Consider the following 27,469-nt stretch of genomic DNA (forward strand, 5'->3'; position numbering starts at 1 on the left):
ATATTCAATCTGTATATTGAGCAAGCAGTAAAGAAAAGAAAAGAAAAGTTCGGAGTAGGTATTAAAATCCATGGAGAAGAAATAAAAACTTTGAGGTTCGCTGATGACCTTGTAATTCTGTCGGAGACAGCAAAGGACTTGGAAAAGCAGTTGAATGGAATGGACAGTGTCTTGAAAGGAGGGTATAAGATGAACATCAACAAAAGCAAAACGAGGATAATGGAATGTAGTCGAATTAAGTCGGATGATGTTGAGGGAATTAGATTAGGTTTTGCTACTTGAAGTAATTGTGACAAACATTACAATTTACTCATAGGTTCGTCTAACTTACAGAGTGTTTAACATCATCCCTAAAATGAAGTTCACCAGTGTGCAGCTGTGAGAGTACTTTTGTCTGTATTTTCGTGTGAAGGTTTTTGTTATTTAAGACAAATATAACACAGTTCAGAGTTAATTCACAATTTCTTGTAACATATTGTGAATTACAGTAATGCTGTTTTTAATGTTTGCCATCAACAGCTTTGACATTTTGGAAATTATAAATGAGCCATTTTCTGCAGAGTTAGTCATTGATTTTACTGACTTACCTATGACTTTGCTTAGCTATATAAAAAACTTCTATTTTGTTTTATACTTAATGGGACATGTACTGAGTGATTTGACACAATTACTTAAAAATCTTTAATAATAATTTTGAACTGAAAATGCTTAGGTGATAGAGGAGTTAACATCATAGTAATGTAATTGGTTGTATGCTACAAACTTATAGATCGTTGATGTGGATGGCATACATTTTCATCATCTCCTTCACAAACTACTAATGGCTGAATTGAATCAGAATAAAAACAGTAGGTGATGCTACTTCAGATGCAGATAAAATGTGCTTTACTTACATATTTTGCCACCTAAGACATATCACACTTCTTATTACGTGACTTGTTCTAGATATTGAAAATGAGGTTTTCTGCAATTGATAGTATGCTGAGAAGCATGTAATGTTATGTATAGACAATGCTCTGAACACTGATAGCAACCAAGATATTCAAAAAGTATATTTTTTAATGGAACATTATACTTTTCATAACTGAATTCAAAATCTCTTGGAAAGACAACTGCGGTAATGCAGCACTTGTTATTACTGACATTGAAACCTTTCATAGAAGAATCCCAGAACTGTACTAAAATGGAAAGCAATGTGGCCAGAGTCAGATATTTCTGCGTAAACACTGCCAAGCAGAATTCTCATGCCAGGCTCCATTGTTATGTCCAGCAAGACAGGACTACACTACTAATAATAAAACCTAACCTTTTTTCCTATAACATAGATACATGTGGAACTTTGGCATATGATAGCTTCTGGTAATCAGATGTATGTATGTATGTATGTATGTATGTATGCATGTATGTTTCTACATCTACATCTACATTGATACTCCGCAAGCCACCCAACGGTGTGTGGCGGAGGGCACTTTACGTGCCACTGTCATTACCTCCCTTTCCTGTTCCAGTCGCGTATGGTTCGCGGGAAGAACGACTGTCTGAAAGCCTCCGTGCGCGCTCTAATCTCTCTAATTTTACATTCGTGATCTCCTCGGGAAGTATAAGTAGGGGGAAGCAATATATTCGATACCTCATCCAGAAACGCACCCTCTCGAAACCTGGCGAGCAAGCTACACCGCGATGCAGAGCGCCTCTCTTGCAGAGTCTGCCACTTGAGTTTATTAAACATCTCCGTAACGCTATCACGGTTACCAAATAACCCAGTGACGAAACGTGCCGCTCTTCTTTGGATCTTCTCTATCTCCTCCGTCAACCCGACCTGGTACGGATCCCACACTGATGAGCAATACTCAAGTATAGGTCGAACGAGTGTTTTGTAAGCCACCTCCTTTGTTGATGGACTACATTTTCTAAGCACTCTCCCAATGAATCTCAACCTGGTACCCGCCTTACCAACAATTAGTTTTATATGATCATTCCACTTCAAATCGTTCCGTACGCATACTCCCAGATATTTTACAGAAGTAACTGCTACCAGTGTTTGTTCCGCTATCATATAATCATACAATAAAGGATCCTTCTTTCTATGTATTCGCAATACATTACATTTGTCTATGTTAAGGGTCAGTTGCCACTCCCTGCACCAAGTGCCTATCCGCTGCAGATCTTCCTGTATTTCGCTACAATTTTCTAATGCAGCAACTTCTCTGTACACTACAGCATCATCCGCGAAAAGCCGCATGGAACTTTCCAGATATTTGTGGAAACAACTAGAGATACATCAGGAAGTTTCCCATTTAAGTTCTTCCCTTTTACTCTTTAAAGCCTTCATAACGATAAACAGTTCTATTAAGAGAGAAAAAGAAACTTAGTTATTAATGGAAAAAAAACTTAATTTTAATAATTTTTAGTAGTATGTAGAGATACAGTTGTCTAACAGCAGGTGTGTTACCTTTAAGATGCATCCAGGCATCCCCAAACAAAGACAGGTACAGTATTTTCTTTTCTTTTTTTCCAAATGTAGAAAAAATTAAGTTACTTTTTTCCCTTAGTAGTTAAATTTCTTTTTCCTTCATAATGATAAACAGTCCTATTAAGAGAGAAAAAGAAACTTAAGTTATTAATGGAAAAAAGAAACTTAATTTTACTAATTAAGTTGCCTGTGTCTGTATATGTGCAGATGGATGTGTGTGTGTGCGAGTGTATACTTTTGCCCCTGAGGTAAGCCTTTCCGCTCGCGGGATTGGAACGACTCCTTACCCTCTCCCTTAAAACCCACATCCTTTCGTCTTTCAGTCTCCTTCCCTCTTTCCTGATGAAGCAACCATGGGTTGCGAAAGCTTGAATATTTATGTGTGTGTTTTTTATTTTATAGTGTCTATCAACATACCAGCACTTTCTCATTTGGTAAGTTAAAGAATCTTTCTTTTTTATATATATTTTCCCACATGGAATGTTTCTCTCTATTATGTATATATAAGTACAATATAACTTCTGCACAATTTCAGTGCAGTAATGTGTTCATTGTAAATGTGTGTGTGTGTGTGTGTGTGTGTGTGTGTGTGTGTGTGTGTGTGTGTGTGTGTGTGTAAGTACAATCTAACTTCTGCACCATTTCAATGCAGTAATGTTTTCTTGGTAAATAAGTATTATAGTAGTTGTATTACATGCTTATTACCTTATAAATTAATAAAAAAAACTTTTTATTTTAAATTCAGTGCATTAGTATTTGTAAAATGACTCTTTCATATAGTGTTCATTAAAAAATGATGATAATTCCACTTGGGACCTGTGGAATGGTACATCAGCTTATTTGTTTTAGTTGTAAATATTTGTCATGTATTATTGTTTTCCTGACCTGTTCCACATCCTGGAGGACGTCCTCACTATGGGTCAAATGGAATGAAAGTAAATCTAATCTATTAAAGTTCCAGATGCATAAAAAGCTGAGGTAGAACTAGCATGTGCATGACTTAAAAAAAAGCCAGTTCTTCATGACTTGTTTTGATCTCAAGACAGGATTGCTGCATACTTTCTCTCAGTTCTGTCCTGCAGCATAATTTTTTGGGACCATGCAGCTAACATCTAAGAAATATTTATTCTACAAAAGTATACAATAAGAATATTGTGTAAATCTGATAACCAAACACCTTGCAGCATCCTGAAGGGGATACATATAGTCCCCAATAGTATTTTGGGTTAATGACAAAAGCATATTTAGCAGGAATAGTGGAGTTTCATATACAGAGTGGACCCGTAACCAGGAATCAGATTGCTGCAAAAGTTTATAATAGGTTGCAATTAGACATTCAACAGGATTTTTAAAAAATCCCAGAAATTCAAGGTCAAAGTAAAAGAATGCTTTGCTGGCCACCTATGTCTACAATTCTCCACAACATTTGGATTCAGGACTGTAAATTCTGCATAACTATCTGCTTAGCTAAGTAGTAATATGTTTGCCTACCATGCAGCAGACCCAGTTTTGATTCCCGGCAAGGTTGGAAATTTTCTCTGCTCTTTGACTGGGTGTCGTGTTGTCCTCATTGGGATTTCATCATTACTGACATGCAAGTCACTCAATGTGGCATTGCCTGAAATAAGACTTGCAACTTGGAGGCAGAGCTTCCCTGGTTGGGGCCTCCTGGTCATCAATACTACATGATCATTTCATTTCTGCATAATTCTAATGTCCGTATTAAACTGATATTGACTTTGCCCGTATACCAGCAGCTGATAGTGGTTTGTTTACAGATATGCAAATAGTTTGTTTGATGTACTAGACGAAAATGGCTGCTGAATAGTGTAAAAGAAGGAGTAGTGGTTTTCCTGAAAGCAGCTATTTTCACTTAATATATGACACATACAACAACAATATGGAAAGGATAAACTGCTGCTCACAATACAGAGGAGAGGGCACTAATTGTCCCTGTATTCAAGAAAGCAAGTAGGAAGGATTGCAGAAGCTACTGGGGAGTCACACTGATACCACACTGTGCCAGGGTATATGAAAAGATCCTGGACAGCAGAATCTGAACAAGGCAAAGAGAGAAACAGTATGGCTTCACATCTGAGAGGTCAACTGTTGACCTCATATTTGTAGTGAGAGAGTTTCAGGATAACCACTATCAATCTGGGGAAGACCACATGATTGCCTTTCTTGATGTAGAAAAGGCATTTGATAATGTCTGTAGAAGAAAGGTCTGGGAAGCTCTAGAAAAGAAGAGAGTGGAAAAAGAGACAATAAACAGAATGGAGGAGATGTACTGTAGAAGTCTGAGCTGTGTGAAAGAGGGAAATGAAAGGACGGATTGGTTCCAGCAAACAAGTGGTGTGACAGAGGGCAATGCATTGTTACATCTACTCTTCATTGTGGCCTTGAATGAGATATTGACTAAGGTGGCAGAAAAAACTGGAGAACACAAAATTAAAGCAATGGTGTTTGCTGGCGAGTACCAAAAGTAATCCACTAAACATCAGTTACCTAACGAGTCACACAAATCTAAAGGCTGTAAATCCAACTAAATATTTAGGGATTACAATTACGAATAACTTAAGTTGGAATGATCATGCAGGTAATGTTGTGAGTAAAGCAAACCAAAGACTACAGTTTATTGGCAGAACACTGAGATAATGCCACAGGTCTACTAAAGAGACTGCCTACACTATGCTTATACACCCTCTTCTGGAATACTGTTGCGCAGTGTGGGATCTACGTTAGAGAGGATCGATGGAGGACACTGAAAAAGTTCAGAGTAGGGTAGCTCGTTTTGTACTATTGCAAAACAGGAGAGAAAGCACCATGGATATGACTGAATTGCGGTGGCACTCATTTTCATTGTGGCAGGATCTTCTCATGAAATTTCAGTCACCAATTTCCTCCTCAGAAGGTGAAAATATTTTGTTCACGTCCACCTACATAGGGAGAAACGACCAGCAAATACAATAAGAGAATGAAAGATTAAAGAGCTTGTTTTTCCGCATGCTGCTCAAGAGTTTGAACAGTAGAGAATTAACTTGAAGGTGGTTTCATGGACCCTCTGCCAGGCACTTAATTGTAATTGCAAAGTAATCATGTAGATCTAAGTATAGATGTAGATGATCTGGGGAAAACAGGGAGGAGGAGACTCAGGAACAGCTGGACACTTTTAAAGAAACTGTGAGAGAGTGTGGGAGAAACTTTAATGCAAACAAATGTGAGAGCCTGATTACAACTAGAAATAAACATGGACTAACTAGTGGAATAAAGATTGGAGGTGAACATCTGAAGATAGTGGAAAGTCTTAAGTACTCTGAAAGCATGACAGATAAAATGGAAGAAATGAGACAGAGATCAGTGAACATGACAGACAGGCAGAAGCATTCCTGAAAAACTAACTAGGAGCCTGGTTTGAAACAAAGACATGCTATACAGAAGTTACTACATCCCAATATTCACCTATGCATATGAGACAGGGCACTGAAGAAAAAAGTGTATGCAGATTACAGGGATGTGAAATGGAGTTCCTCAGAAGGAGGATAGAGGCAACAAGTTGAGAAAGGATGAGTGGTGGAAGGATAAGGGAAACAGTGAAAGAGGAACCCTTGCAAAGCAGGACGGAAACTTCAAGGCTAAGATGATACGGACACTTAGAAAATGGAAAACGCAGCGATTCCCAAGAAGATACACAAAATGAAGATGCAAAGGAAATGACCAAGAGGAAAACCAAAGTATAAATGGCTGAAAGGTGTGGTTCACTGTGTTGAAAAAAAGAGGCAAGGCCTGGACCAGAGTAAATGCACAAAGACAGGAGGAAAGCAGGCTTATGTTCATAATGACCCAGCCTGGGGCTGGCAACTGTTCATGATGATGATAAATGCGGGTGCTGAGTTGTAGACAGGTACAATGAAAAAGAATGCTAAAATATTTGAGGTTTTTGGCAGAGTCCTTCTGGAGTACAAAAAGGCATGTATGTGTTAGAAGTAATTCCACATGTAAAAAGTATCTAGAATTAATTCCCACAGTTGTCAGTGTAGATTTAGTGAGCAATGACTACTTCTGTCTGTTCATTTATAACCTGACTAATTTTACAGCCTTGTAGGCTCTCCTTCAAGATGTGATTTTTTTTCAGTATGATATGTGAGTGAATTAGAACAGGTGCAGATTTGAGAAAAATATTTGGGAATAATATGGTGTAGATCTATTTCATGCAATATTGTTCATTTTTTGTCACATTACTCACCATTAGAAAGTTTATGCTAAATAAAACTGCTTAATTGAGGAGGAAAATTAGGTAACAAACAAGGACTAACCTAGCTTAAATCTGAGACAAGAAAAATAATCATGTAGAAATGCATATGTACATAATCTATATTCCTTATATTATCTGCTTTCAATAAATTTGAAGACAGAGCAATTGTTTTAAATAATACAATCATACAAAACACTCACAAATTATTGAGGTTAAAATAAATCAAATAATGAGTATAAAAATGTTCAGAGTAGGAGAATTTATGCTCCTATAATCTTGGGATAGTCCATAAAAGTCATCACTTTTCATTTGATGACTGCAGCCACAATAAAAAGGCATTAAAGTCTTATCAACTTTGCACCCAAAGCAAGTCAATATCAAATTAAAGTCGTGCAGCTGAACAAAATATGTAGCATCAGATGCAAGCTGGTCCCATTGTCCAGGTTTCTCAGGAATATCTTCACAGATGGAATGTCAGATTCAGATCTATATTTGTAGCATTATGAAGTGTCACCATGACTGGTACCTAATCACATTATGTTTTTGCAGGACTGGCTGCTATTTCTCCTTCTTCTGGACTGACAACTTCCAGCAACTTCTGCACACCAATTGCAAAATTTTCTGCAAAATAAAGAAAGTAACATTTTTAAAATGTGATACTGAAATAAGAGGCAAGTAACCAAATTTACTATTGTCTCACATGTTGAAACCAGTATTGTTGTCAACACTATCCTGTATCACCTTCTGGGGAAGATAAAATTAATTTTCATTCCTTTTTTTAAAAATGTACTCATAATATTTACGGTGACTAAATGAATTCAGTCTTTGCAGTAAAAATCACTGAACGCCTGGCAAATTTCGTAAATGTACTGACTATCATTAATATGTCGTAGCAGCTCTAGCATGGAATTTATAGAAATGAAAATAATATGGTAGATGGAAACTGACTCCGTCACAACAAAATATCACTCTGCAAAGCTACCTGAGAAAATATATTTTGAACCTATGAAACCAAGAACTGTTGTGTGCACTCTGTGCATGGAATACCTTGTTTAATACACTCATCCAGGCAGGATTATTTTTTTCTGACGATCCACCTGCTTCACAGTATCCTATATTTCTATGGATGTTTTACTGCCTCACAGTAATTATGAGATTCACCTGATTATACTTCAATAGCTTGATTACTATGTAATGAATAGCAGTGATAGAAACATGTGGATAAGTTAACTAAAAAGCTCAGTTCTTTACATGTAGGAATCTTTCTCACTATGTTGACCTAGAGATGGGATTGCTACCTTACACTGCATATTTTCACTTATACCTCCCCTTGTATTTTCCAGGGCAATGTAGTGTGGGCCAAAAAGTATTTGTTCTAGAGAAACATTTAGTAAGAATATCACAAAAAGCCAATAACAGAACATTTAACTGATGCTTCTTCAGAGATCTAGTGATTCTTAGCAGTCGGTGTAAGAATTAAGGGCGAACTGTGAAATTAACAGCCATAATACTAGAGGAAAATAAATTTCTATATAGACTTTGCATACCTGTGTAGACCTCAGAACGGAATTTTATATAGTTTAACAGAATGCTGGCAGATGTCGGGCAGATTATAAATCCCCAGATGTTAAAAATAAATAAATAAATAAAAAGAAAAGAAAATAAATAAAAAAATCCTGATCAGCCACTCCTCACAATGAGTTGGAGATGCAAACTGCAGTTAAAGCCCTAATGTTCATATTAAACGGTTTCTAACTATACTGATATCTAGACAAGTGATGCCATTCTCTTAAACCATTAAAGTTACATACCTGTGAAGGAAACTTTTGGCAGAATGTAATTTTTAGTAGTAAAGGAGACCACTAACTGAATAGCGGAGGCATTGAGAGGCACATACACGACATCTCTGCTATTTAGTGAGTGGTCTCCTTTACTCCTAAATATTTACTTAATTATGTAAATGATGTGTATGAAGTAGTAGATAAAAGCAGCAGATGAGTAGTGAAGGAGGAGCATCAAAAGTTTTTTTTTTTTTTTTTTTTCAATGTAGCTACTTTTCTATATAATTATCAATACCTATATTTAACAATGTGAATAGACTAGCACTAGTTCTAACTCACTGTTACTGTACTAGCATACTTAACGTAAGTAGCCTCAAATGGCAGCTACTGTCTGTTAATATTGAACTTATAACTTTCATATTCCTGAAGGCTCTTGCTGATGAAAGGATTTACAGAATAGTGTGTGTGAATGAAAATAACCAAATTAAATTCGATAAAACTGGCATTCATTAACATCAGTATATATTTATTAGATTTAGAAAATTATTTATAGTCTTCTGTACTTTCTATGTCACTGATCAATTATTTTCACCTACTTCGGCAATCCACTTGCAAATAAGACGAAACGTTCAAACCAATAGTTGAGTAAATTGATACATAAAATGTGGCTGAATGGCTTATTATAACTTTGGACTTACCTGTTACAACAGACATAACAACCAAACATGAATTTTAATAATCTTTGGTCGGAAAAATAATTGAAGCATGCATAGTAATGGCGAGAAATATCGCAGTATCCACTTACCACTCATAGTGTTTATTATCTTTGGTTTTCTTTCCCATGCTACAAATATGTAGTACACAGGTATGCCAGAAAGTGAGATTCCCAAACCTATAACTGAATTAAAAATATGTAATTAATTAAATGTGGCACAAAAATCAACACTTAAAATATGGACAAATGATCAAATGAGTTTCTGGGATTTGGACCTCATTTCTCTTAGTTTTGTGTATTGGGTATGAGTGCCAATTTTATGGTGTACAAAAGAGTTATGAGAGGGTATGTCACTTATTAGGGCATGACTGAAGGTCTAATAAAATGTTCCAATTTGCTGGATTTCATTGTACAGGGAAGTCAAGCTGCAAATACGCCTTATGTCTAAGTAAAACATTTACAAATGACAAGTTTCCTTCTCTCTCTCCATTTCAGCTGTAAACTTGATATTAGAATGAAGACTAACAGGCTCATTGCAGAAATTTAATCAGTGGCTCAGAAGAGAGTGATTTTAAATGTGTTGATAGTATACCTACAATTATATTCTACAAGGACCACCTGAAGAATGTAGTCTCGAAGAAGGGCTATTGTAAATGAGACGCTACTGTATTGTCCTACAAGAACAAAACCAAATACATGTTTAACTGTCACATAATTATCTGTCTATTGCATTTGTTCATTTTTAATGCATTGCACACAGTGAAATAGGCATGTTTCTGAACTGCCAAAGTAGTCAACCTATTATCCAGGCACCAAAGTGAAAAGCCAGTCTCAGTCTCTGCGAATTATAACATTCTTTGTGTGTGTGTGTGTGTGTGTGTGTGCGTGTGAGTGTGTGTGTGTGAGAGAGAGAGAGAGAGAGAGAGAGAGGAGAGAGGAGAGAGAGAGAGAGAGAGAGAGAGAGAGAGAGAGAGAGAGAGAGAGAGAGAGAGAGAGAGAGAACCTGTTATTTTGGTTAGACTACATTTACAGTGTCATAAAACTGTGTAGCACACTGACGTCACATTAAAATACTGTGATTTGGCCAAGTAAGCAGTTGGCAAGCATTACCTTGAAATCAAGCATTTAATTATGTTTGAAGAGACAAAAATATTGTCCTATACATCAAACTTCTGGAATCCTATCACCTAAAAAGCCACTGAATTCAACTTGTGCAACAAAAATTTTAACTAGGACAGCAGATATACTCTTACTGGTGCATGGATTGTTTTGATGCTGAGAAAGATATTGTGTTTTTGTTTTGCAATAACGAAGGTTATTATTTATTATTATTATTATTATTATTATTATTTGTTGAATACAATGAAACAAAATAAATGACATGTAGTTCCAATGAGTCACTGATCTTGTGAAATATGCATGACTACAATGACAACAACCTAAATTATTAGATTGGGTAGCATACTGGGTTAATACGTATGTTTGTCCTGCCAATGGTCACTTAAGAACTTGACTTAGACACAAGTATGTACAATATTAACATGGTTTGTGTGCTGTCACAGAATACACCACTTTTTTAATAAAAAGAACTGAATTTCACAACTTTGGCTGTTTTCTACATAAAACCTGAATTACGGTAATGGAAAACACTCATAGGTAAAGCTAAAATCAGTCACTTGGTGGGATGTTACCACAGTCTGCCAAAGTAGAACTTAACAGTGGTAAAACTTCACTTTACTCATATCCCAAGCAGGTCCTGTTGTAACACAAGTATTCCAACAAATAAATGGTGTAACGCACAGTTCTCATTAACACTTCAGTTGACTGTGGAGAAGAAAACATTAGCTTTTAAACAGAAATGAGAGAAGCCTCTAGCCACTTATCTTTAAATCAGCAAGCCATGTTGGCTTGTGTGCCACTCGAAGATGCTCTCTGCTCACTACCAGACTTAGGTGTGAAGAGGCATATCGATAGTATGGCAGCATCCAGCAATATATCTGGTGGGATACAAAAGGTGTGGATTGCATCATGTATGACACAAATATCCATACCAGAGGTGCAACCATATAAGAGAGGTATGTATGGAGGACACACTAAAATCTGGCTCCTGTGGAAGGGTAGCACCATTTTCAATAATTGCAGAGGCAACAGCCCAAATAAAAAATTGATGGGGCTATATATTAGCCAACATGGCCTTGTTATGTTGGCACTGTGAACAGCTCAAAGCTAGGAGAAACTTAAGCCAATAATTTCTTGATGACATGTAGTTCTACTGTATGGCTTAATACTCATACTATTCTCTTGGATAAAATATTCCAAATTTAAAATAATCCCCAATTTGGATCTCCATGTGGGGACAACTCAGGAAGCTGTAGTCATCAGAAGAAATAAAACAGAGTGAAATGTGGATCTCTTATTGAGTAGGTGGATTAGAGAATTTAAAAAGAGAGACTGAGAGGTTGAAATCAGATATACATTAAGGTGACACAAACTCATGGGATACCTCCTAATACTGTGCCAGACCTCCTTTTGCTGGGTGCAGTGCAGCAACTCAATGTGACATGAACTCAACAAATCATTGGACATCCCCTGCAGAAATATTAGCCACACACAAACATTTTCAGTCAGTGATTGGTTCATTTGAACCAGAGGACCCAGTCCACTGCATGTTAACACAGCCTGCACCTTTATGGAGTCACCACCAGCTTACACAGTGCCTTGTTGATAACTTGGTCCCTTGGCTTTGTGGGGTCTGCACTACACACAAATCCTACCATCAGCTCTTACCAGCTGCAATCAGGACTCATATGACTTGGCCACACTTTTCCAGTAATCTAGAGACCAACCGATATGGTCATGAGCCAAGGAGAGGTGCTGTAGGTGATGTCATGCTGTTAGCAAAAGCACTTATGTTGGTCTGCAGCTGACATAGCCCATTAACAAAGGATTTTGCCACACTCTCCTAGTGGGTATATTCATCATATATTCCACATTGATTTCTGTACTTATTTCAAACAGTGTTGATTGTCTGTTAGTACTGACAACTCTCTGAAAATGCCACTGCTCTTGGATGTTGAGTGAAGGCCATTGGGCATTGAGATATTTGTGGTGAGAGGCAATGACTGAAATTTGGTATTTGTGGCACATTCTTGACATGGGTCTCAGAATATTGAATTCCCTAACAATTTCTGACACGGAAGTCCCCATGCATCTAGCTCCAATTACCATTCCAGATTCAAAGTCTGATCATTCCCATTGTGCAGCCATAATCACATTGGACACCTTTTCACATGGATCACCTGAGTACAAATGACAGGTCTGCCAATACACTGCCCTTTTACTCCTTGTGTACATAATACTACCCCCATCTGTATAAGTGCCTATTGCTATTCCATGACTTTTGTCACCTCAGTATAGTTGGAAGTAGTGAAGTTTGGCTTCAGGAAGATAGGACTGCTGATCAGATTAATATAAGATTATCAACACAAAATCAGATAGGAGTAATGCAGGAGTAGTTCTGATAATGAATAAATTAATATGAATCCAGGTAAGCTACTATGAACAGCATAGTAAATACATTTTCATAGACATTATAGTTTCAAAGCCAACATGTACCACACTAGCGCAAATTTATATGCTTGCTAGCTCTGTAGAGACTGAAATAATATGTTATGAGATAAAAGAAATAATTCAGATATTTGAAGGAGATGAAAATTTAATTGTGAGAGGGGACTGGAATTTGGTCATAGGAAAAAGAAAAAAAAGAGAAAAGTAGTAGAACATGGACTGGGCGAAAGGAATGAATGGGGAAGCTGCCTGCTGCAGGTCCACACAACGCATAATTTGAACACTGCTAGCACTTTATTTAAGAATCATGAAATACGTTTGTGTATATATTTTACTATAAATCCAATCACAGACAACAAAATATTTTTATCAATCAGGTTATTAATTTCAGTCAGCAACATCCGTCTTCAGACCTGAGTAACTGCAGTATGCTACACAATTCATGCCATTGCATATTTGTATATATGAAAGAGATCTGGAGACACCAGAACATTTGGCATAGAAGACAGAGATTTTGAAATTACATTTCAAACTGCAAAACATATCCAGGTGCAAATGTGAACTCTGACTATGATTTATTGGTTATGGACTGCAGATCAAAACTGAAGAAATAGCAAAAGGGGAGGGAACTAAGACGGGATCTGGGAATGTGGGAGAACCAGATGTTGTTGACAGTTTGGATGATTGTATGTGATTAGTTCTTGTGGGGGTTTGTAAGTGACTTTGTTTATGTGGCTCAATTACCAACAGCAATGAATGAACTGAGACTTCACCACATAACAGCAGTTGTGTCACTCAAGACATGCTTCCTGCAGTGTGGGAACAATTTGAATACTGTATCGACATATGCTGTGCATCTCATGAGGAGCATATTGAACACATATGAAAAGGAATGAAAAAAAAACTTTTTGAGTTTTCTGTTCATCAAAACACACAATTTGTTGTATATGTTTACTAGTTTCAGAAATATAGACACACCAAATTGGACGATTCTTTTTGATACACTCTGTATATCTTCTCCCTGAAGATGTGTGTGATGATGGCTGAAGGTTATCAGCCAAAGTACTGGACAAAGAAATAATGTTATCCCAGATACATGCTCAAAAGATGATGGAATATTCCATCCATCTTGAAAACTTTAGAAAACACTTTCAGTCAGGTTAACTGGTTGTAGATTTTAAACCTGCTCCTCCTGAATATGCCAACTTATTTTATCTTATACTGTACGTGAATGGTTACATAAGATAGTAAATGTAGAATATTACAGAATGAATATTTTATTGTGCAGCAGAAAGTGTGGTATTATGAAACACCTTCACAGATTAAAAGTGTGATGGCTAGGAGTTCAATTCAAACATTGGCTTCTCCATAGGCAATGGTCTTATTTGTTGAACATATAATTTGATCAATAAACATGGTCATAAATCACATCTGCAGAGTTGAGGTAAAAATATGGACCATGAAACACAGGAGTCCAGATTCAAGTCCCAATCCAGCACACAGTTTTAATCTACCAGGAGCTTCATAACAGCTCACATTCTGCTGCAGAGTAAAAGATTCCTTGTGGAAACAAATATTATTTTATAGTTAAGCTAGTTATTCAGTTGTGCTGGTCCAGCAAAATATGCAGGATAGCTTCTGTGAAGTTTGGAAATCACGAGCAGTGATATGACTGCCTTTACTGTGTATGCACATTACTGAGGATAACCAATAGACAATAACACAAAACTGCTTCCTGTTAAGAATAACTATCACCTACATCACTATAATATTCCGAATAGGTCTAAATTTATGACATTATAGCTCACTTCAGAGTCTTATTCACAACAGCTTATTCAGGTATATAGGACACACAAAATGCAAAAACTCAGTGGCCCGATGTTGACGTTTCTTTTATTATAAGCTATGATCAAAAAAATTGTCCTCATAATATTGATCCCAGTCAGTGGTGACCATCATCAGAGCTGCAGAAAAAGTGGGAGGGGGAACAAATACAAATAATGGACAATACACATATTGTAAACAGCAAATTATGGCATAATGAAAAGTAATACTTTCATACATGTATGTGAGCTTAACAAAATTATGAAACATATTTGTTTAAAACATATCCTGATAGCAAATTCAGAGTGGTGTCTTCAAAGAATAGCAACAAGATCAGCCAGGCACTGTTGAACACAGCTAAAAATAGGGTGCAAACTAGGGCACAGTGCAGGCAGAATTGTCATGTGAAATGCACTACTCTTCACAACAAACTGGAGTACAGATGCCACAAAAAATATGTTTGTGTTGAATTGGACAGATGTCACTACTGAACAAACATTTGACCAATTATTTTATCACTGTTCTCCCATTCCCTCTCCCAGATAACCACCTGTTGACCTCTCAGCTGGCTGTGTTCCTTCCTGTTATGGCCAATGCCTTGTCGATTTTTCCCCATCTTCAGCCAACAGGCTGCAAACCTTGTATTTAACAGGGATACAATGCATGTTCAGAATGTAAGTGTACTAGATTTTTATATTTTTAGAAAAAGTTTATTTGAAAAAAATACAGGTTATTATTGTTACGCTTGTTGACTGTTTTTCCACATACTTGCCATCCCATTCAGTGCATGTGGTGAGCCGTCGCACAAGCTTCTTTATACCCTCCTCAAAGAACTTTCTCGACAGCTGCTTCCCCGATTGCAGAACCTTTTTCTGCAGCTGCTTATTGGTTGAAAATTTAATAGCGCTCAGGGAGGTGAAAAGGTTGATAATTTGAAAACGTCGAGTCAGGAGAGAATATGGTGAGCGATTCAAAACATTTGAGTTCTCAAGTGTCTTGGTGGCTAAGGCTGTGTGAGGTCGGGTGTTGTCACGAAACGAACACACTACTTTCAACAGCACTCCTCTCCTTTTGCTTTGAGTGCACCTTTTGAGCTGTTTTAAGGCTCTTTCAATATTGTTGTGCTTTGATGAACTCCCCTGAGGCAGAAATTCCACCAACAGGATGTCTTTTCGCTACAAAACACTGAGGACTTTTTTTTTTTTTTTGCCCGAAATTGTGGTTTTGAATTTATTGGCAGATGGGGAATTGGGGAACTGGTGTGATGACATGTCATGATTGTGTCTTTGTCCCAGGCGTGTAATGAGCCAACTATGTTTCATCTCAAGTCACAATAGAGCTCAGAAAATCCTAACATTCTAGTTCAAGTTGCTAAGGAAAGGTGTGGGCATTATTGGTCCGATTTTTCTTGTACACAGGCTCTGTTATCCCAGAGCTTCTGTGAGTGTCTCATATAAGGGAATTCAGGAGAGTTGTGGAAACAGTAGAAATTTTATCCACTGTCTATCGGTGGTCTTCACGGCCAGTTTCCTTGATTTTTTTTTGCACCTACTCATCAGTCAAGTTTGGGCCTTCCACTCTTCAGTTCGTCAGGAACACACTTTCCCCCTCGACTAAACTCCCTACATCATTTAAACACACTTGTTCTGTTTGTAATACTTTCGTCATTTTGATTGTCGGAAAAATTTCGATAGATGTTATTCGTTCCGCGAGTAGGAAGCAGATCACAACATGTGGCTCACACTTGGTGGGATTTCTTACCAACATCTTTCACGCATCTAGAAATTACACTGTGAGTTTATGTACTAACGTGATCCTGCAATGCTCGCTCAAGTCAGGGGGTGCCCCTCTACCGCTCAGTGTCACCAACCCTCCACAAAAAAAAACAAAACAAAAAAAGTACAACCTGTTATCGTCACAGTACACCTACTTTCTGAACATGCCTCGTATCTACAGGGTAGATTCCCAACACCACATCGACAGTATCACAAGAACTCCACCTTGTCTTCTACTTACCGCAGTGACGTTGGTTGGGTGGCTTTAATTTGTGAGCTCTTATACTTGCCACGAAGCAAACTATGGATTCAGAAAGTGAGCCATGGTGTATTCTCTTAGAGGCCAGGGGTTGGTTGGTTGGTTGCTTTGGGGGAGGGGACCAAACACTAGGTCACAGTTCCCATCGGCTTAGGGAAGGATGGGGAAGGCAGTCGGCCGTGCCCTTTTACAGGAACCATCCCGGCATTTACCTGAAGCGATTTAGGGAAATCACGGAAAACCTAAATCAGGACGGAAGGCAGTCTGTAATCTGCTGAGGTGCAGAGGAGAGCTTACGCGTGTTCGTAGTCTCGACGACGATCGGCACGAAGACGAGGAAGCAGCAACACAGCAGGAAGAGCAGGGGCAGTGCCAGGCTGACCCGGATGGGCCGCGCCAGCTGCGGCTGGGAGCGCCGCAGGTACAACAGGGCCGCGATGCATGCCGCCACCGACAGCCACAGCACCAGGCTGAAGAAGTTGATCAGCACGAACACGTCGCTCGTCGTCAGCATCATCAATGATGTCAGGCACTGCAAACAGTGAGTCATCTCGTCAGAACATAGTTTCCACGCGACCGACAGTTTTTGTCTACAAAAGTTACAGGAGCGTCTATTCAAAGAAACGGAAGATCAGGATTTGAGCTCCCGTCAATGACGTAATTGCAGATGGAACACAAGATGGGACTGGGGAAATTTGGAGAAGACATTAAAAGGATGTCCTGAAAATCACCGACAGGTTCCTTATACCAAAACAAGAAAACGTGTCTAGTAAACATGGGCTCTGAAACGCCTATCTTAAGAGCTATGAGTACTTATTCATCTTTGATACTATGAAACAAATCTCTTCTGCTGCAAGGACTTGGCTTTCCATATTTTGGGACGAGGTAGTATGGACCAATTTGGGACGAGGTAGTATGGACCAAACCAAGGAAAAAATGTCTAGTAAACATGGGGTATAAAATGTATACTTTAAGAGCTATGAGCATTTGTTCATCTTCGTTAGTGTGAAACACATCTCTTCTGCCAAATAAGTGCTCATAACCCGTTCGCTCACGACGAGAGTTTCTGCTGCTTATCTTCGTGTTTGTCAAACCCCACCTTGGCAGCAAGGCCACCGGCACTCTCCCCCGTTGAGAACCTTTGGTGTTAGGGACAGGTCCCTCCAACCAGGTCGAGATTTTGATGTTCTAAAGTGCCAATTGGACAGATTTTGGCACGATACTGCTCAGGAGGACATCAACAACCCTGTCAATCAATGCTACGACGAATAACTGCTTGCATATGGGCCAGACGTGGACCAACGCGTTACTGACTCACTCAATTCGTGAAGCTCCTTCTCTTGAATAAATCGTCTATTTTTTCTGAAACTGTAATCTTTTGTTTTTCTGCACATGTCCATCACATTTACGATTGCCGTCCCATTCGTGTAATTGCTTCGTGGAGGGTCCTCTTTTTTGTTTCTTTCTTTTGTTGTTTTCTTCCCTTAGAGTGTATAACGTCATGGAGGCCTTGAAGACGAACACGCCAGAAAAAAAACGGGAACCAGATGTGATCGTACTGTGTACTCAGTAGCAACCCATACCATCATTATCAGGTGATGTGCCAGTGTGGCAATGACGGATGGAATCTGACGATGTTCGTTTTCCTTGGAGCCTCCATACACGAATATTTCCATCGTCATACTCTTCGTACAATTGGGAAACGTCTGCCGGCCGGGGTGGCCGAGCGGTTCTAGGCGCTACAGTCTGGAACCGCGCGACCGCTACGGTCGCAGGTTCGAATCCTGCATCGGGCATGGATGTGTGTGATGTCCCTAGGTTAGTTAGGTTTAAGTAGTTCTAAGTTCTAGGGGACTGATGACCTAAGATGTTGTGTCCCATAGTGCTCAGAGCCATTTGGACCATTTTTTGGGAAACGTCTGACAAGGCGACGTGGTGTCTTTCCTGTGTCAAGCGTTGTCTTTGGGCGCAACATACAATCGAGGCAAATCGGTAATATATATAGCGAGGCGAATAATTTACAAATGTTTTGAAACTTCAAGAAAATACTCTTGTGTGGTGTAAACTGAAAAGTCCCCCTCCGCGGATGGAAAGGCGCAGCCCCGTTTTTCTCCCACCAAAAGTCAATTTCTTCCATTTTTTAATTTTTTGCACGAAATGGTTCATTTTTAAAACTGTAATTACAGAAAAGTTTCTCGTAACATTCGACACAAAAAGGATCTTGTGCATATTATAAGCCGTAGAAATAGTTTTAGAGACATAAGAGTTGGTATAGGATGCTCTTAATGCACAATTTTTGCAGCTTTTATTGCTTAGTCAGCTTGTAAATGAAAGGAGTAATTGAGTATATGGAAGTACACTTTCGACTTGATGATATACACTCCTGGAAATTGAAATAAGAACACCGTGAATTCATTGTCCCAGGAAGGGGAAACTTTATTGACACATTCCTGGGGTCAGATACATCACATGATCACACTGACAGAACCACAGGCACATAGACACAGGCAACAGAGCATGCACAATGTCGGCACTAGTACAGTGTATATCCACCTTTCGCAGCAATGCAGGCTGCTATTCTCCCATGGAGACGATCGTAGAGATGTTGGATGTAGTCCTGTGGAACGGCTTGCCATGCCATTTCCACCTGGCGCCTCAGTTGGACCAGCGTTCGTGCTGGACGTGCAGACCGCGTGAGACGACGCTTCATCCAGTCCCAAACATGCTCAATGGGGGACAGATCCGGAGATCTTGCTGGCCAGTGTAGTTGACTTACACCTTCTAGAGCACGTTGGGTGGCACGGGATACATGCGGACGTGCATTGTCCTGTTGGAACAGCAAGTTCCCTTGCCGGTCTACGAATGGTAGAACAATGGGTTCGATGACGGTTTGGATGTACCGTGCACTATTCAGTGTCCCCTCGACGATCACCAGTGGTGTACGGCCAGTGTAGGAGATCGCTCCCCACACCATGATGCCGGGTGTTGGCCCTGTGTGCCTCGGTCGTATGCAGTCCTGATTGTGGCGCTCACCTGCACGGCACCAAACACGCATACGACCATCATTGGCACCAAGGCAGAAGCGACTCTCATCGCTGAAGACGACACGTCTCCATTCGTCCCTCCATTCACGCCTGTCGCGACACCACTGGAGGCGGGCTGCACGATGTTGGGGCGTGAGCGGAAGACGGCCTAACGGTGTGTGGGACCGTAGCCCAGCTTCATGGAGACGGTTGCGAATGGTCCTCGCCGATACCCCAGGAGCAACACTGTCCCTAATTTGCTGGGAAGTGGCGGTGCGGTCCCCTACGGCACTGCGTAGGATCCTACGGTCTTGGCGTGCATCCGTGCGTCGCTGCGGTCCGGTCCCAGGTCGACGGGCACGTGCACCTTCCGCCGACCACTGGCGACAACATCGATGTACTGTGGAGACCTCACGCCCCACGTGTTGAGCAATTCGGCGGTACGTCCATCCGGCCTCCCGCATGCCCACTATACGCCCTCGCTCAAAGTCCGTCAACTGGGCACATACGGTTCACGTCCACGCTGTCGCGGCACGCTACCAGTGTTAAAGACTGCGATGGAGCTCCGTATGCCACGGCAAACTGGCTGACACTGACGGCGGCGGTGCACAAATGCTGCGCAGCTAGCGCCATTCGACGGCCAACACCGCGGTTCCTGGTGTGTCCGCTGTGCCGTGCGTGTGATCATTGCTTGTACAGCCCTCTCGCAGTGTCCGGAACAAGTATGGTGGGTCTGACACACCGGTGTCAATGTGTTCTTTTTTCCATTTCCAGGAATGTATGTTGTTTGTCCAGTATTGTTGAAATCAGGATTAGGCGCTGGACAATGAAAACGGCAGGTTCCCATTCCTATTAATTCACTATTCTCCTACCACTGTCGCTGCCGTTTTGTCCCTACACGTGTACAGTGTAACTGACTTTATGTCGTGAACTTGTTAAATTTGCGTGGGACAGTTCAGTCTGTTGTGTTCTGTAGTGTTCCTTATTACCCACATGTCTTTCCTGAGGTCTGAGAGAAGAGTAATGCTAGACCCAACCACCTGTTTTATTAGCCGTAAATCTATTTCGGAAGGAGAGACATCAAAAGTGACAGATGGTTTGGGAACTTCTGATACATATCAGCAAGAGACGGGGATCAGGTTAATACTCTTCTACAGAACGCTGGAATGATTGAAGTGCATTAGGTATGATGACGTGAATATATTAAGCAACGTAATGGAATGAAACTAACAGCCAGAAAGCTGCACAAGTAGATGATAGAAGTTTAAGATCGTCTTCGTCTTATTCATTCAATTTCAATGATCCAGCTGCGTCTTCTGAGGCCATTACGAAATAAGGGGAAAAATTCATCCTCTCTTACACAAATACAGGAAAGAGACCTAGCCATGAGACCTTAAATAATATCAGATTTCAATGTTTTAATGTGCAGTACTTGCCGCGTCAGGCAAGCAATGCCGTCATTCTCCCTCGTATGCCACCTACTATTGACGCAGCATGCCTTCACCCGTACCGAGTTTATGGGGAACAGACTGGAGCACAGAAACTGGGGTTAGAGGGAAACAAACTGATCCCTCTCTTCAGCTCACATGAAACGGCTACCAGCTCCAGACACTGTATTACTGCTGATTTTATGTGGCTGCATTCACGGTTGTGAAATTAAAATCAAGTATGTGAAGGATGGCTTAAGGTGCACAACAATGCGTAAAAGCTGTCGAGGACAAAGCTGCACTAACGTCACTCGCAGTAATTTGACAGAAGTTTTGTAGGTTGGTTTTCTGTAAATAATAATGTACAACAGATTTGTTCAACAGATATTGTCGCATTTTAGTCGTGTAGTTGCTACAGACGAATGTTGAAAATTAGGTGGACTGATAAGGAATGAGAGGTTCTGTGCAGAATTGGAGGGTAAGGAATATGTGGAAAACACTGATAAGGAGAAGGGACAGGATGACAGGATATCTTAAGACATGAGTGAATGACTTCCCTGGTATTAGAGGGAGCTGTAGAGGGCGAAAACTGTGGAGGAAGACGGAGGTTGGAATACATCCAGCAAATAATTTGAGGAGGTAGGTTGCAAGTGCTACTCTGAAATGAAGGGGTTGGCGCAGGAGATGAATTCGTGGCGGACCGCATCAAATGAGTCGGAAGACTGACGGGAAAAAAAGGTGCTATGCATATGATAAATGCATTATAAGGACAATAACTAGTAATCTTCGATCAATTCTGCAATAGTTCTTAATTCTCATGACAAATTATTTTGATTCCAACATAAATATTAAAGTGCCTAATAGTGAATAAAAACGCGTATAGCAGAATTGTTCTGAATCAATAAATGTCCGTTTTGAAAGGAATTTCACTGTCTTTTTTTACCTTCAGAGTTTAGCACTAACGTTTATGTGCTACATTTATGTTTCTATATGCATAAAAAAGGCAATTAGTTGTGGGGAAACAAAAGAAAGATTTAAAAAATCGAAGTTGATACGCCAATCTCATGAGGCAAATGGATTTTTAATCCTCCAGATACAATGTCTCGAGAACTGGTTATCTTACTCAGACATACAAATGATCGTCTTTGAGTAGAATTTCACTAGAAACATTTTTTGTCATAACAGATGTTTTAGAAAAAATAAAGGTTCTTTCAAAAATTGAAAACAGATAAAAAAGGGATGGTGGAGGGAATGCTCACCCACTAGAGGAGGGAACTTCTCTGTTTCTATTACATACCCCACGAGTGTCTTTCCGAAGTTTCAAAACTGTATGCATTATTTCTCCCATTTTTCCTAATTTATCTGGAGTATTAGTAGCTGGCGCGGCACAACTGCCGTCGCGTCAAGGAAGCCGCAACAATGGTTGCCGTGCAGACAGTCCGTGGTGTTACAGACGCCGTCGCACTGGACGCGTGGACACTTCTATAGCTTCTATAGCCCATTTCCTGTCTCAAGATACGTGACGTGGCTGTACGATACTGCACCGCCGAGCGAAAAATGTGCCTGTCTTCTCGGGTTCTAGGCGTGAATGACTATTTGGATCCTAAATGATGTTGAGGGTGGCTATCCTGGACCATCGATTTCATATTCGAACGACACTTGTGGCATTTCTACCAGCGCTGGGAATAATATCGCGGAACCCCAACACGCCGCCACTAAGCGGCTGACTTAATTCCGACATGTGCTGTGAGAGGCGTTTATCATTCTCACAAGAGGCGTAAAGCAAAGTTCTCAGAAACAATTCAACATTCGAACGCGATTTCGGAATGTAGGCGGTGTTACCCTTACCTACTTTGCGTGGTTGCGCTGAGGTGCTATTCATTTGCACATATATACAACGGGATGTGTCCAATGGATATCGAGGTAAGATGCAGTGCATTGTTGAATCAGTTAGGGTGTGAACGGTGTGATCGTGTTCCACAAAATTTGGGGCACGCAGTCGCATAAATTTCACTTCTGCTGATATTTCGGCTGTACATCGTCCAACCATCTATGGAGTGAGCCGGGTAACTGACGCTTCTGCACTTGCTCTGTCCTTTTAAACCCGAGGACAGCGCCACTGCGCATGCCGCCACGCAAAGACAGCAGCACTTCTGGGTTCCGCTAAAGATGGTTTGGTGCTTCGGAAGCCTGTGGTTTACAAGATCCTCTGTGAGTGTGGACGTTCATACATCGGACAGATGACACGTACAGTCCTTGAGAGATCCACAGTGCACCGCAGGTATACCCGGCTCTTATAACCATTATAAATCGGCGGTGGCAGAGCACTGTATTGACACTGGGACACTATGGTGTACGATAACGACGAAATTTTGGCCTCGACTTCATCTTTTTGGGACTCAGTAGTGAAAGAAGCAGTTGAAATTCGGCTGGCGACGAATTTATTTAACAGAGATGGCGGCTTCATCTTGGACAAATCATGGAATCCAGCACGTTCTGTAATAAACTCATAAAAATGTCGCAACGGTGCAGTTCGCAGTGACACATCTGTATCACCGTGTGGATCGACTGCGCAACCACAGACCTACTTTCATGCATATATTGTACCTCTTTGCCTCCGATCAACATCTCTGGAGCCTTGTGTATCCTCGGGTTTAAAAGAACGGAGGAAGTCCTGGAGCGTGAGTCCCTGGCTCTCTCTATAGATGACTGGATGGTATACAGCCGAAATATCGGCAGAAGAAGCGAAATTTTATGAAACAAATTATTGCACCGCAAAAATATGAATATGCACGATATGGTCGTGTGTACGAGATCACACGTGAGCATATCAATACTAATAATATAACTATAAATCCGTTGTGTCTGTCTTATTTAGGTTTGAACACACTAATCTCCAAAACTTGTGCTTTCACTGGTAACTTGGGCGTACTACCTTGGGGCAAAGGATAGGATTTATTTCATCAAAATCGGAAGAGGGAAAAGGTATGATATCGTAAGTAAAGATTTTATCAAAAATCTTCTGCTCACTTTAGTTCTTCTGCTCACTTTAGTAGAGACAGGTCATCGGAGAGTCATGGGGTTACGTCTCTCGGCGGACACTTTTTTTTTTCTTTTCAATTTTTACTTTACTTAAGCTGCAAGTACAGCGAAATAATGTTCAACATATTGTATTTATTAACATTTTCGTGAAAGGCATGTAAAGGAAAAGCCGGCCGGTGTGGCCGTGCGGTTAAAGGCGCTTCAGTCTGGAACCGCGTGACCGCTGCGGTCGCAGGTTCGAATCCTGCCTCGGGCATGGATGTGTGTGGTGTCCTTAGGTTAGTTAGGTTTAATTAGTTCTAAGTCCTAGGCGACTGATGACATTAGAAGTTAAGTCGCATAGTGCTCAGAGCCATTTGAACCATTTTTTGTAAAGGAAAGGCAAATGAAAACTGGGGCTTGTAAACAAATTCCAAGGAATGGATTGTAATTAAGGTGTCCACGAGAACTTCGTATATAAAATTAAACACTTTTATTGTTTTGCAGCTGATGATTTACACATGCTGGGATGATATACATCGTAAAAACGGGAGAAGCAGTAATTTTATCGACATCTTGCACACGTTATAAACGCCGCATTTTTAAAATTACGTCATTGTTATAAGTTTCTGTAGAAAAATAAACTTGGCTTATATCCATAAAAAGTTCTCTCCCATCGCACAGTTGCGCAGCAAACTAGCGTAATGCATCATTACGCCAAAGATTGGCAAGGAAAGCTGATGGTTTTATCAGCACAGGGAGGCTATCGTTTGCATGCACCTGCAGGGCGTGCTCGAAAATGAAAATAATGATGGCGTGTGACGAGGGCCTCCCGTCGGGTAGACCGCTCGCCTGGTGCAAGTCTTTCGATTTGACGCCACTTCGGCGACTTGCGCGTCGGTGGGGATGAAATGATGATGATTAGGACAACACAACACCCAGTCCCTGAGCGGAGAAAATCTCCGACCCAGCCGGGAATCGAACCCGGGCCCTTAGGATTGACAGTCTGTCGCGCTGACCACTTTTTTTTTTTTTTTGTCGTCGTCACTTGACACGTGACATCCATTCAAGTTCGTTTTGTTGATCCTTCCACTCAGTTTTTTTATTACAGAGGTCAACCAGCTCTCTGGCCGAACACGCTGAGCTACTGTGCCGGCTACCATTCAGCTACCGGGGGCGGACGAAAATGAAAATAAAACTAAGGCAATACAAGTCCTGTACGCTTTAAGTATAGTCCCTTTTTGGAATGTTATACGCAGAGTCCTCGTACACGTGGGTCCTTTCTCGGAAATTCATTTGCTATCCTACGTTTTCTTTTGCCTTTCCTTTTCATGTATTTTAAGAAAATATTAATAAATACTATATACTGAGCATTATTTCGCTTCACTTACAGCGAAAGTAATGTAAATGGTTGATGTCTCGTCCGATCAGCGCCAAAAACGCTATTTTTTTTCTAAACGCTCGGCCATCTGGCTCTCCTACTCCTGTTACTTTCATTTCTGGCCAAGCCCTGGATATGTCATAAATTTGGACGAAATTGGTGGTGACGAGTTGTCGCGTCCCTTTGTCACCTATTTGCACCTATTCGAGGTATGGAGCACCTATTAACTAGTCATGATCCGTATTCCAAACATGTATATCGAGTGGGATGTAGGAACACACTAATCTGTGAATGCGGGGAGGAAGTTCGGCTGATCTTCTGATTTTCAGTTGCCCTCGTTTCCGGGTAGAGAGAGGAAGCAAATATTAGACTGCGATCTACAAATAGTTGTAAATAACTAAAACTTATGGACTACACACCGAATATCTACAAAGCATCTACTCGAGTTTCATTCTGTAAGACTATGTAGAGGCTCTGAACATCAAAATAATGTCAACAGATCGGAATAATAGGCATGAATGCGACTGAGAGGAACTATAAAAAATAAAAATGAAGGAAAGGGCAATTGCCAGACACACGTGTATGCGTAGACTCGAGGATTGCCGGAGGCACGCGTCTACCGGTGGGGCAATCTACAACAGTGTAGCAACAATAGGCCTAGGTGTATATATACTTGCACTTACCCTACATACCTCTAGTTCTTCCGACGCTGCCAGTGACACATCTAGTAATATAAACTGGAGGCTGTTCACTTAAAACGTAGATTAAATGGTTCTATTTAGTTTTTATTTGATATGTTTCTAATATCCTGTTTTATTTTTACATTAATATTAACAATAGTTCTATTAACATAATTTATAACTAGACAGCCATACAAATTATAAAAATAGATGTACGTACGTACGTGTGTATGTTTGTATGTTCCACACCTCATTCTAAACAACTGGACAGATCTCAACCAAAATTGGGATATGTGTCATTTACTGTCTGGAATGAATCACTGTGGGGTGAGAATCACCCACCTATCAAAGGAGTGGGGTGGAGGTGAAAAAGCAATGTAGCCCATGACGCGAGAATATCTATACTTTAGTTATCCAGTATTTGAGAATAAAACCAGTTAGGGACTTGCAACAAACTTTACACATAATTTCAAACCTTTAAAAAACTTTATCTCGCTGACGACCCCCACACAAAAAAGGGAAAATTTTTTCGCTTACTAAATATTCGTTGTTCATGCAGTACAACTGCCACATGAGACATGGCGTTTTAATTTATTACTTCTTCACTACTAACTGTATTCGTGACAAATTTTGCAGATAGCAAATACATATACTACTGAATGTACCAGAAAAGTTATATCACTGTACGACATTTAGTACCGGAGGTACGACGTTATAAACACCAATTGTGTGAAAAACCACCGCACATGCAGGACGTTCAAATTAATTACTTCGTTGCAACTAACTCTATTCGCAACACTTTTCCAGATAGTATTCACATTTGCCGCTGAATGTAGGCAGAAAAATATATCATTCTACGACACATGGTTCAGGAGATATGATGTCAAATATTGAGATGCGTGAAAAAATTGCCACATCATGCACGACGTTTTAATTTATTACTTCCTTACTAATCGTACTAACTCGATTCACACCTTTCGCAGACAGCGCTGGATTTACCTGCAAAATTACACTGATGCGCCAAAGAAGCCGGTATAGGCAAGCGTGTTCAATTACAGTAAGCACCCTGTCTGAGCGCCTGCATCCATTCATGTCCATTGTGCAGTCCGACGGACTTGGGCAGTTCCAGCAGGACAATGCTACACCCCACACGTCCGTAATTGCTAGTGTGGCTCCAGGAACACTCTTGTGAGTTTAAACACTTCCGCTGGGTACCAAACTCCCCAGACATGGACGTTATTGAGCATATCTGGGATAACTTGCAACGTGCTGTTCAGAAGAGATCTCC

At 40.3% G+C, this 27,469-nt stretch overlaps 1 protein-coding gene across 1 annotated transcript in view; it reads right to left on the reverse strand.

Moving 5' to 3' along the window:
• Positions 1–6,868: 6,868 nt before the first annotated feature.
• The window catches only part of LOC124776784 (large neutral amino acids transporter small subunit 1), a 348,969-nt gene continuing 328,368 nt past the window's right edge, over positions 6,869–27,469 (reverse strand). The window contains exons 6-8 of the mRNA XM_047251922.1: positions 16,947–17,181; positions 9,315–9,407; positions 6,869–7,349 (exon numbers count right to left, since the gene is read on the reverse strand). Coding sequence (XP_047107878.1) covers positions 7,264–7,349; positions 9,315–9,407; positions 16,947–17,181 — 414 coding nt within the window. The 3' untranslated portion in view covers positions 6,869–7,263. The remainder of the gene's footprint in view (positions 7,350–9,314; positions 9,408–16,946; positions 17,182–27,469) is intronic.

This window comes from Schistocerca piceifrons, chromosome 2, assembly GCF_021461385.2.
Source record: "Schistocerca piceifrons isolate TAMUIC-IGC-003096 chromosome 2, iqSchPice1.1, whole genome shotgun sequence".
Lineage (NCBI taxonomy): Eukaryota > Metazoa > Arthropoda > Insecta > Orthoptera > Acrididae > Schistocerca > Schistocerca piceifrons.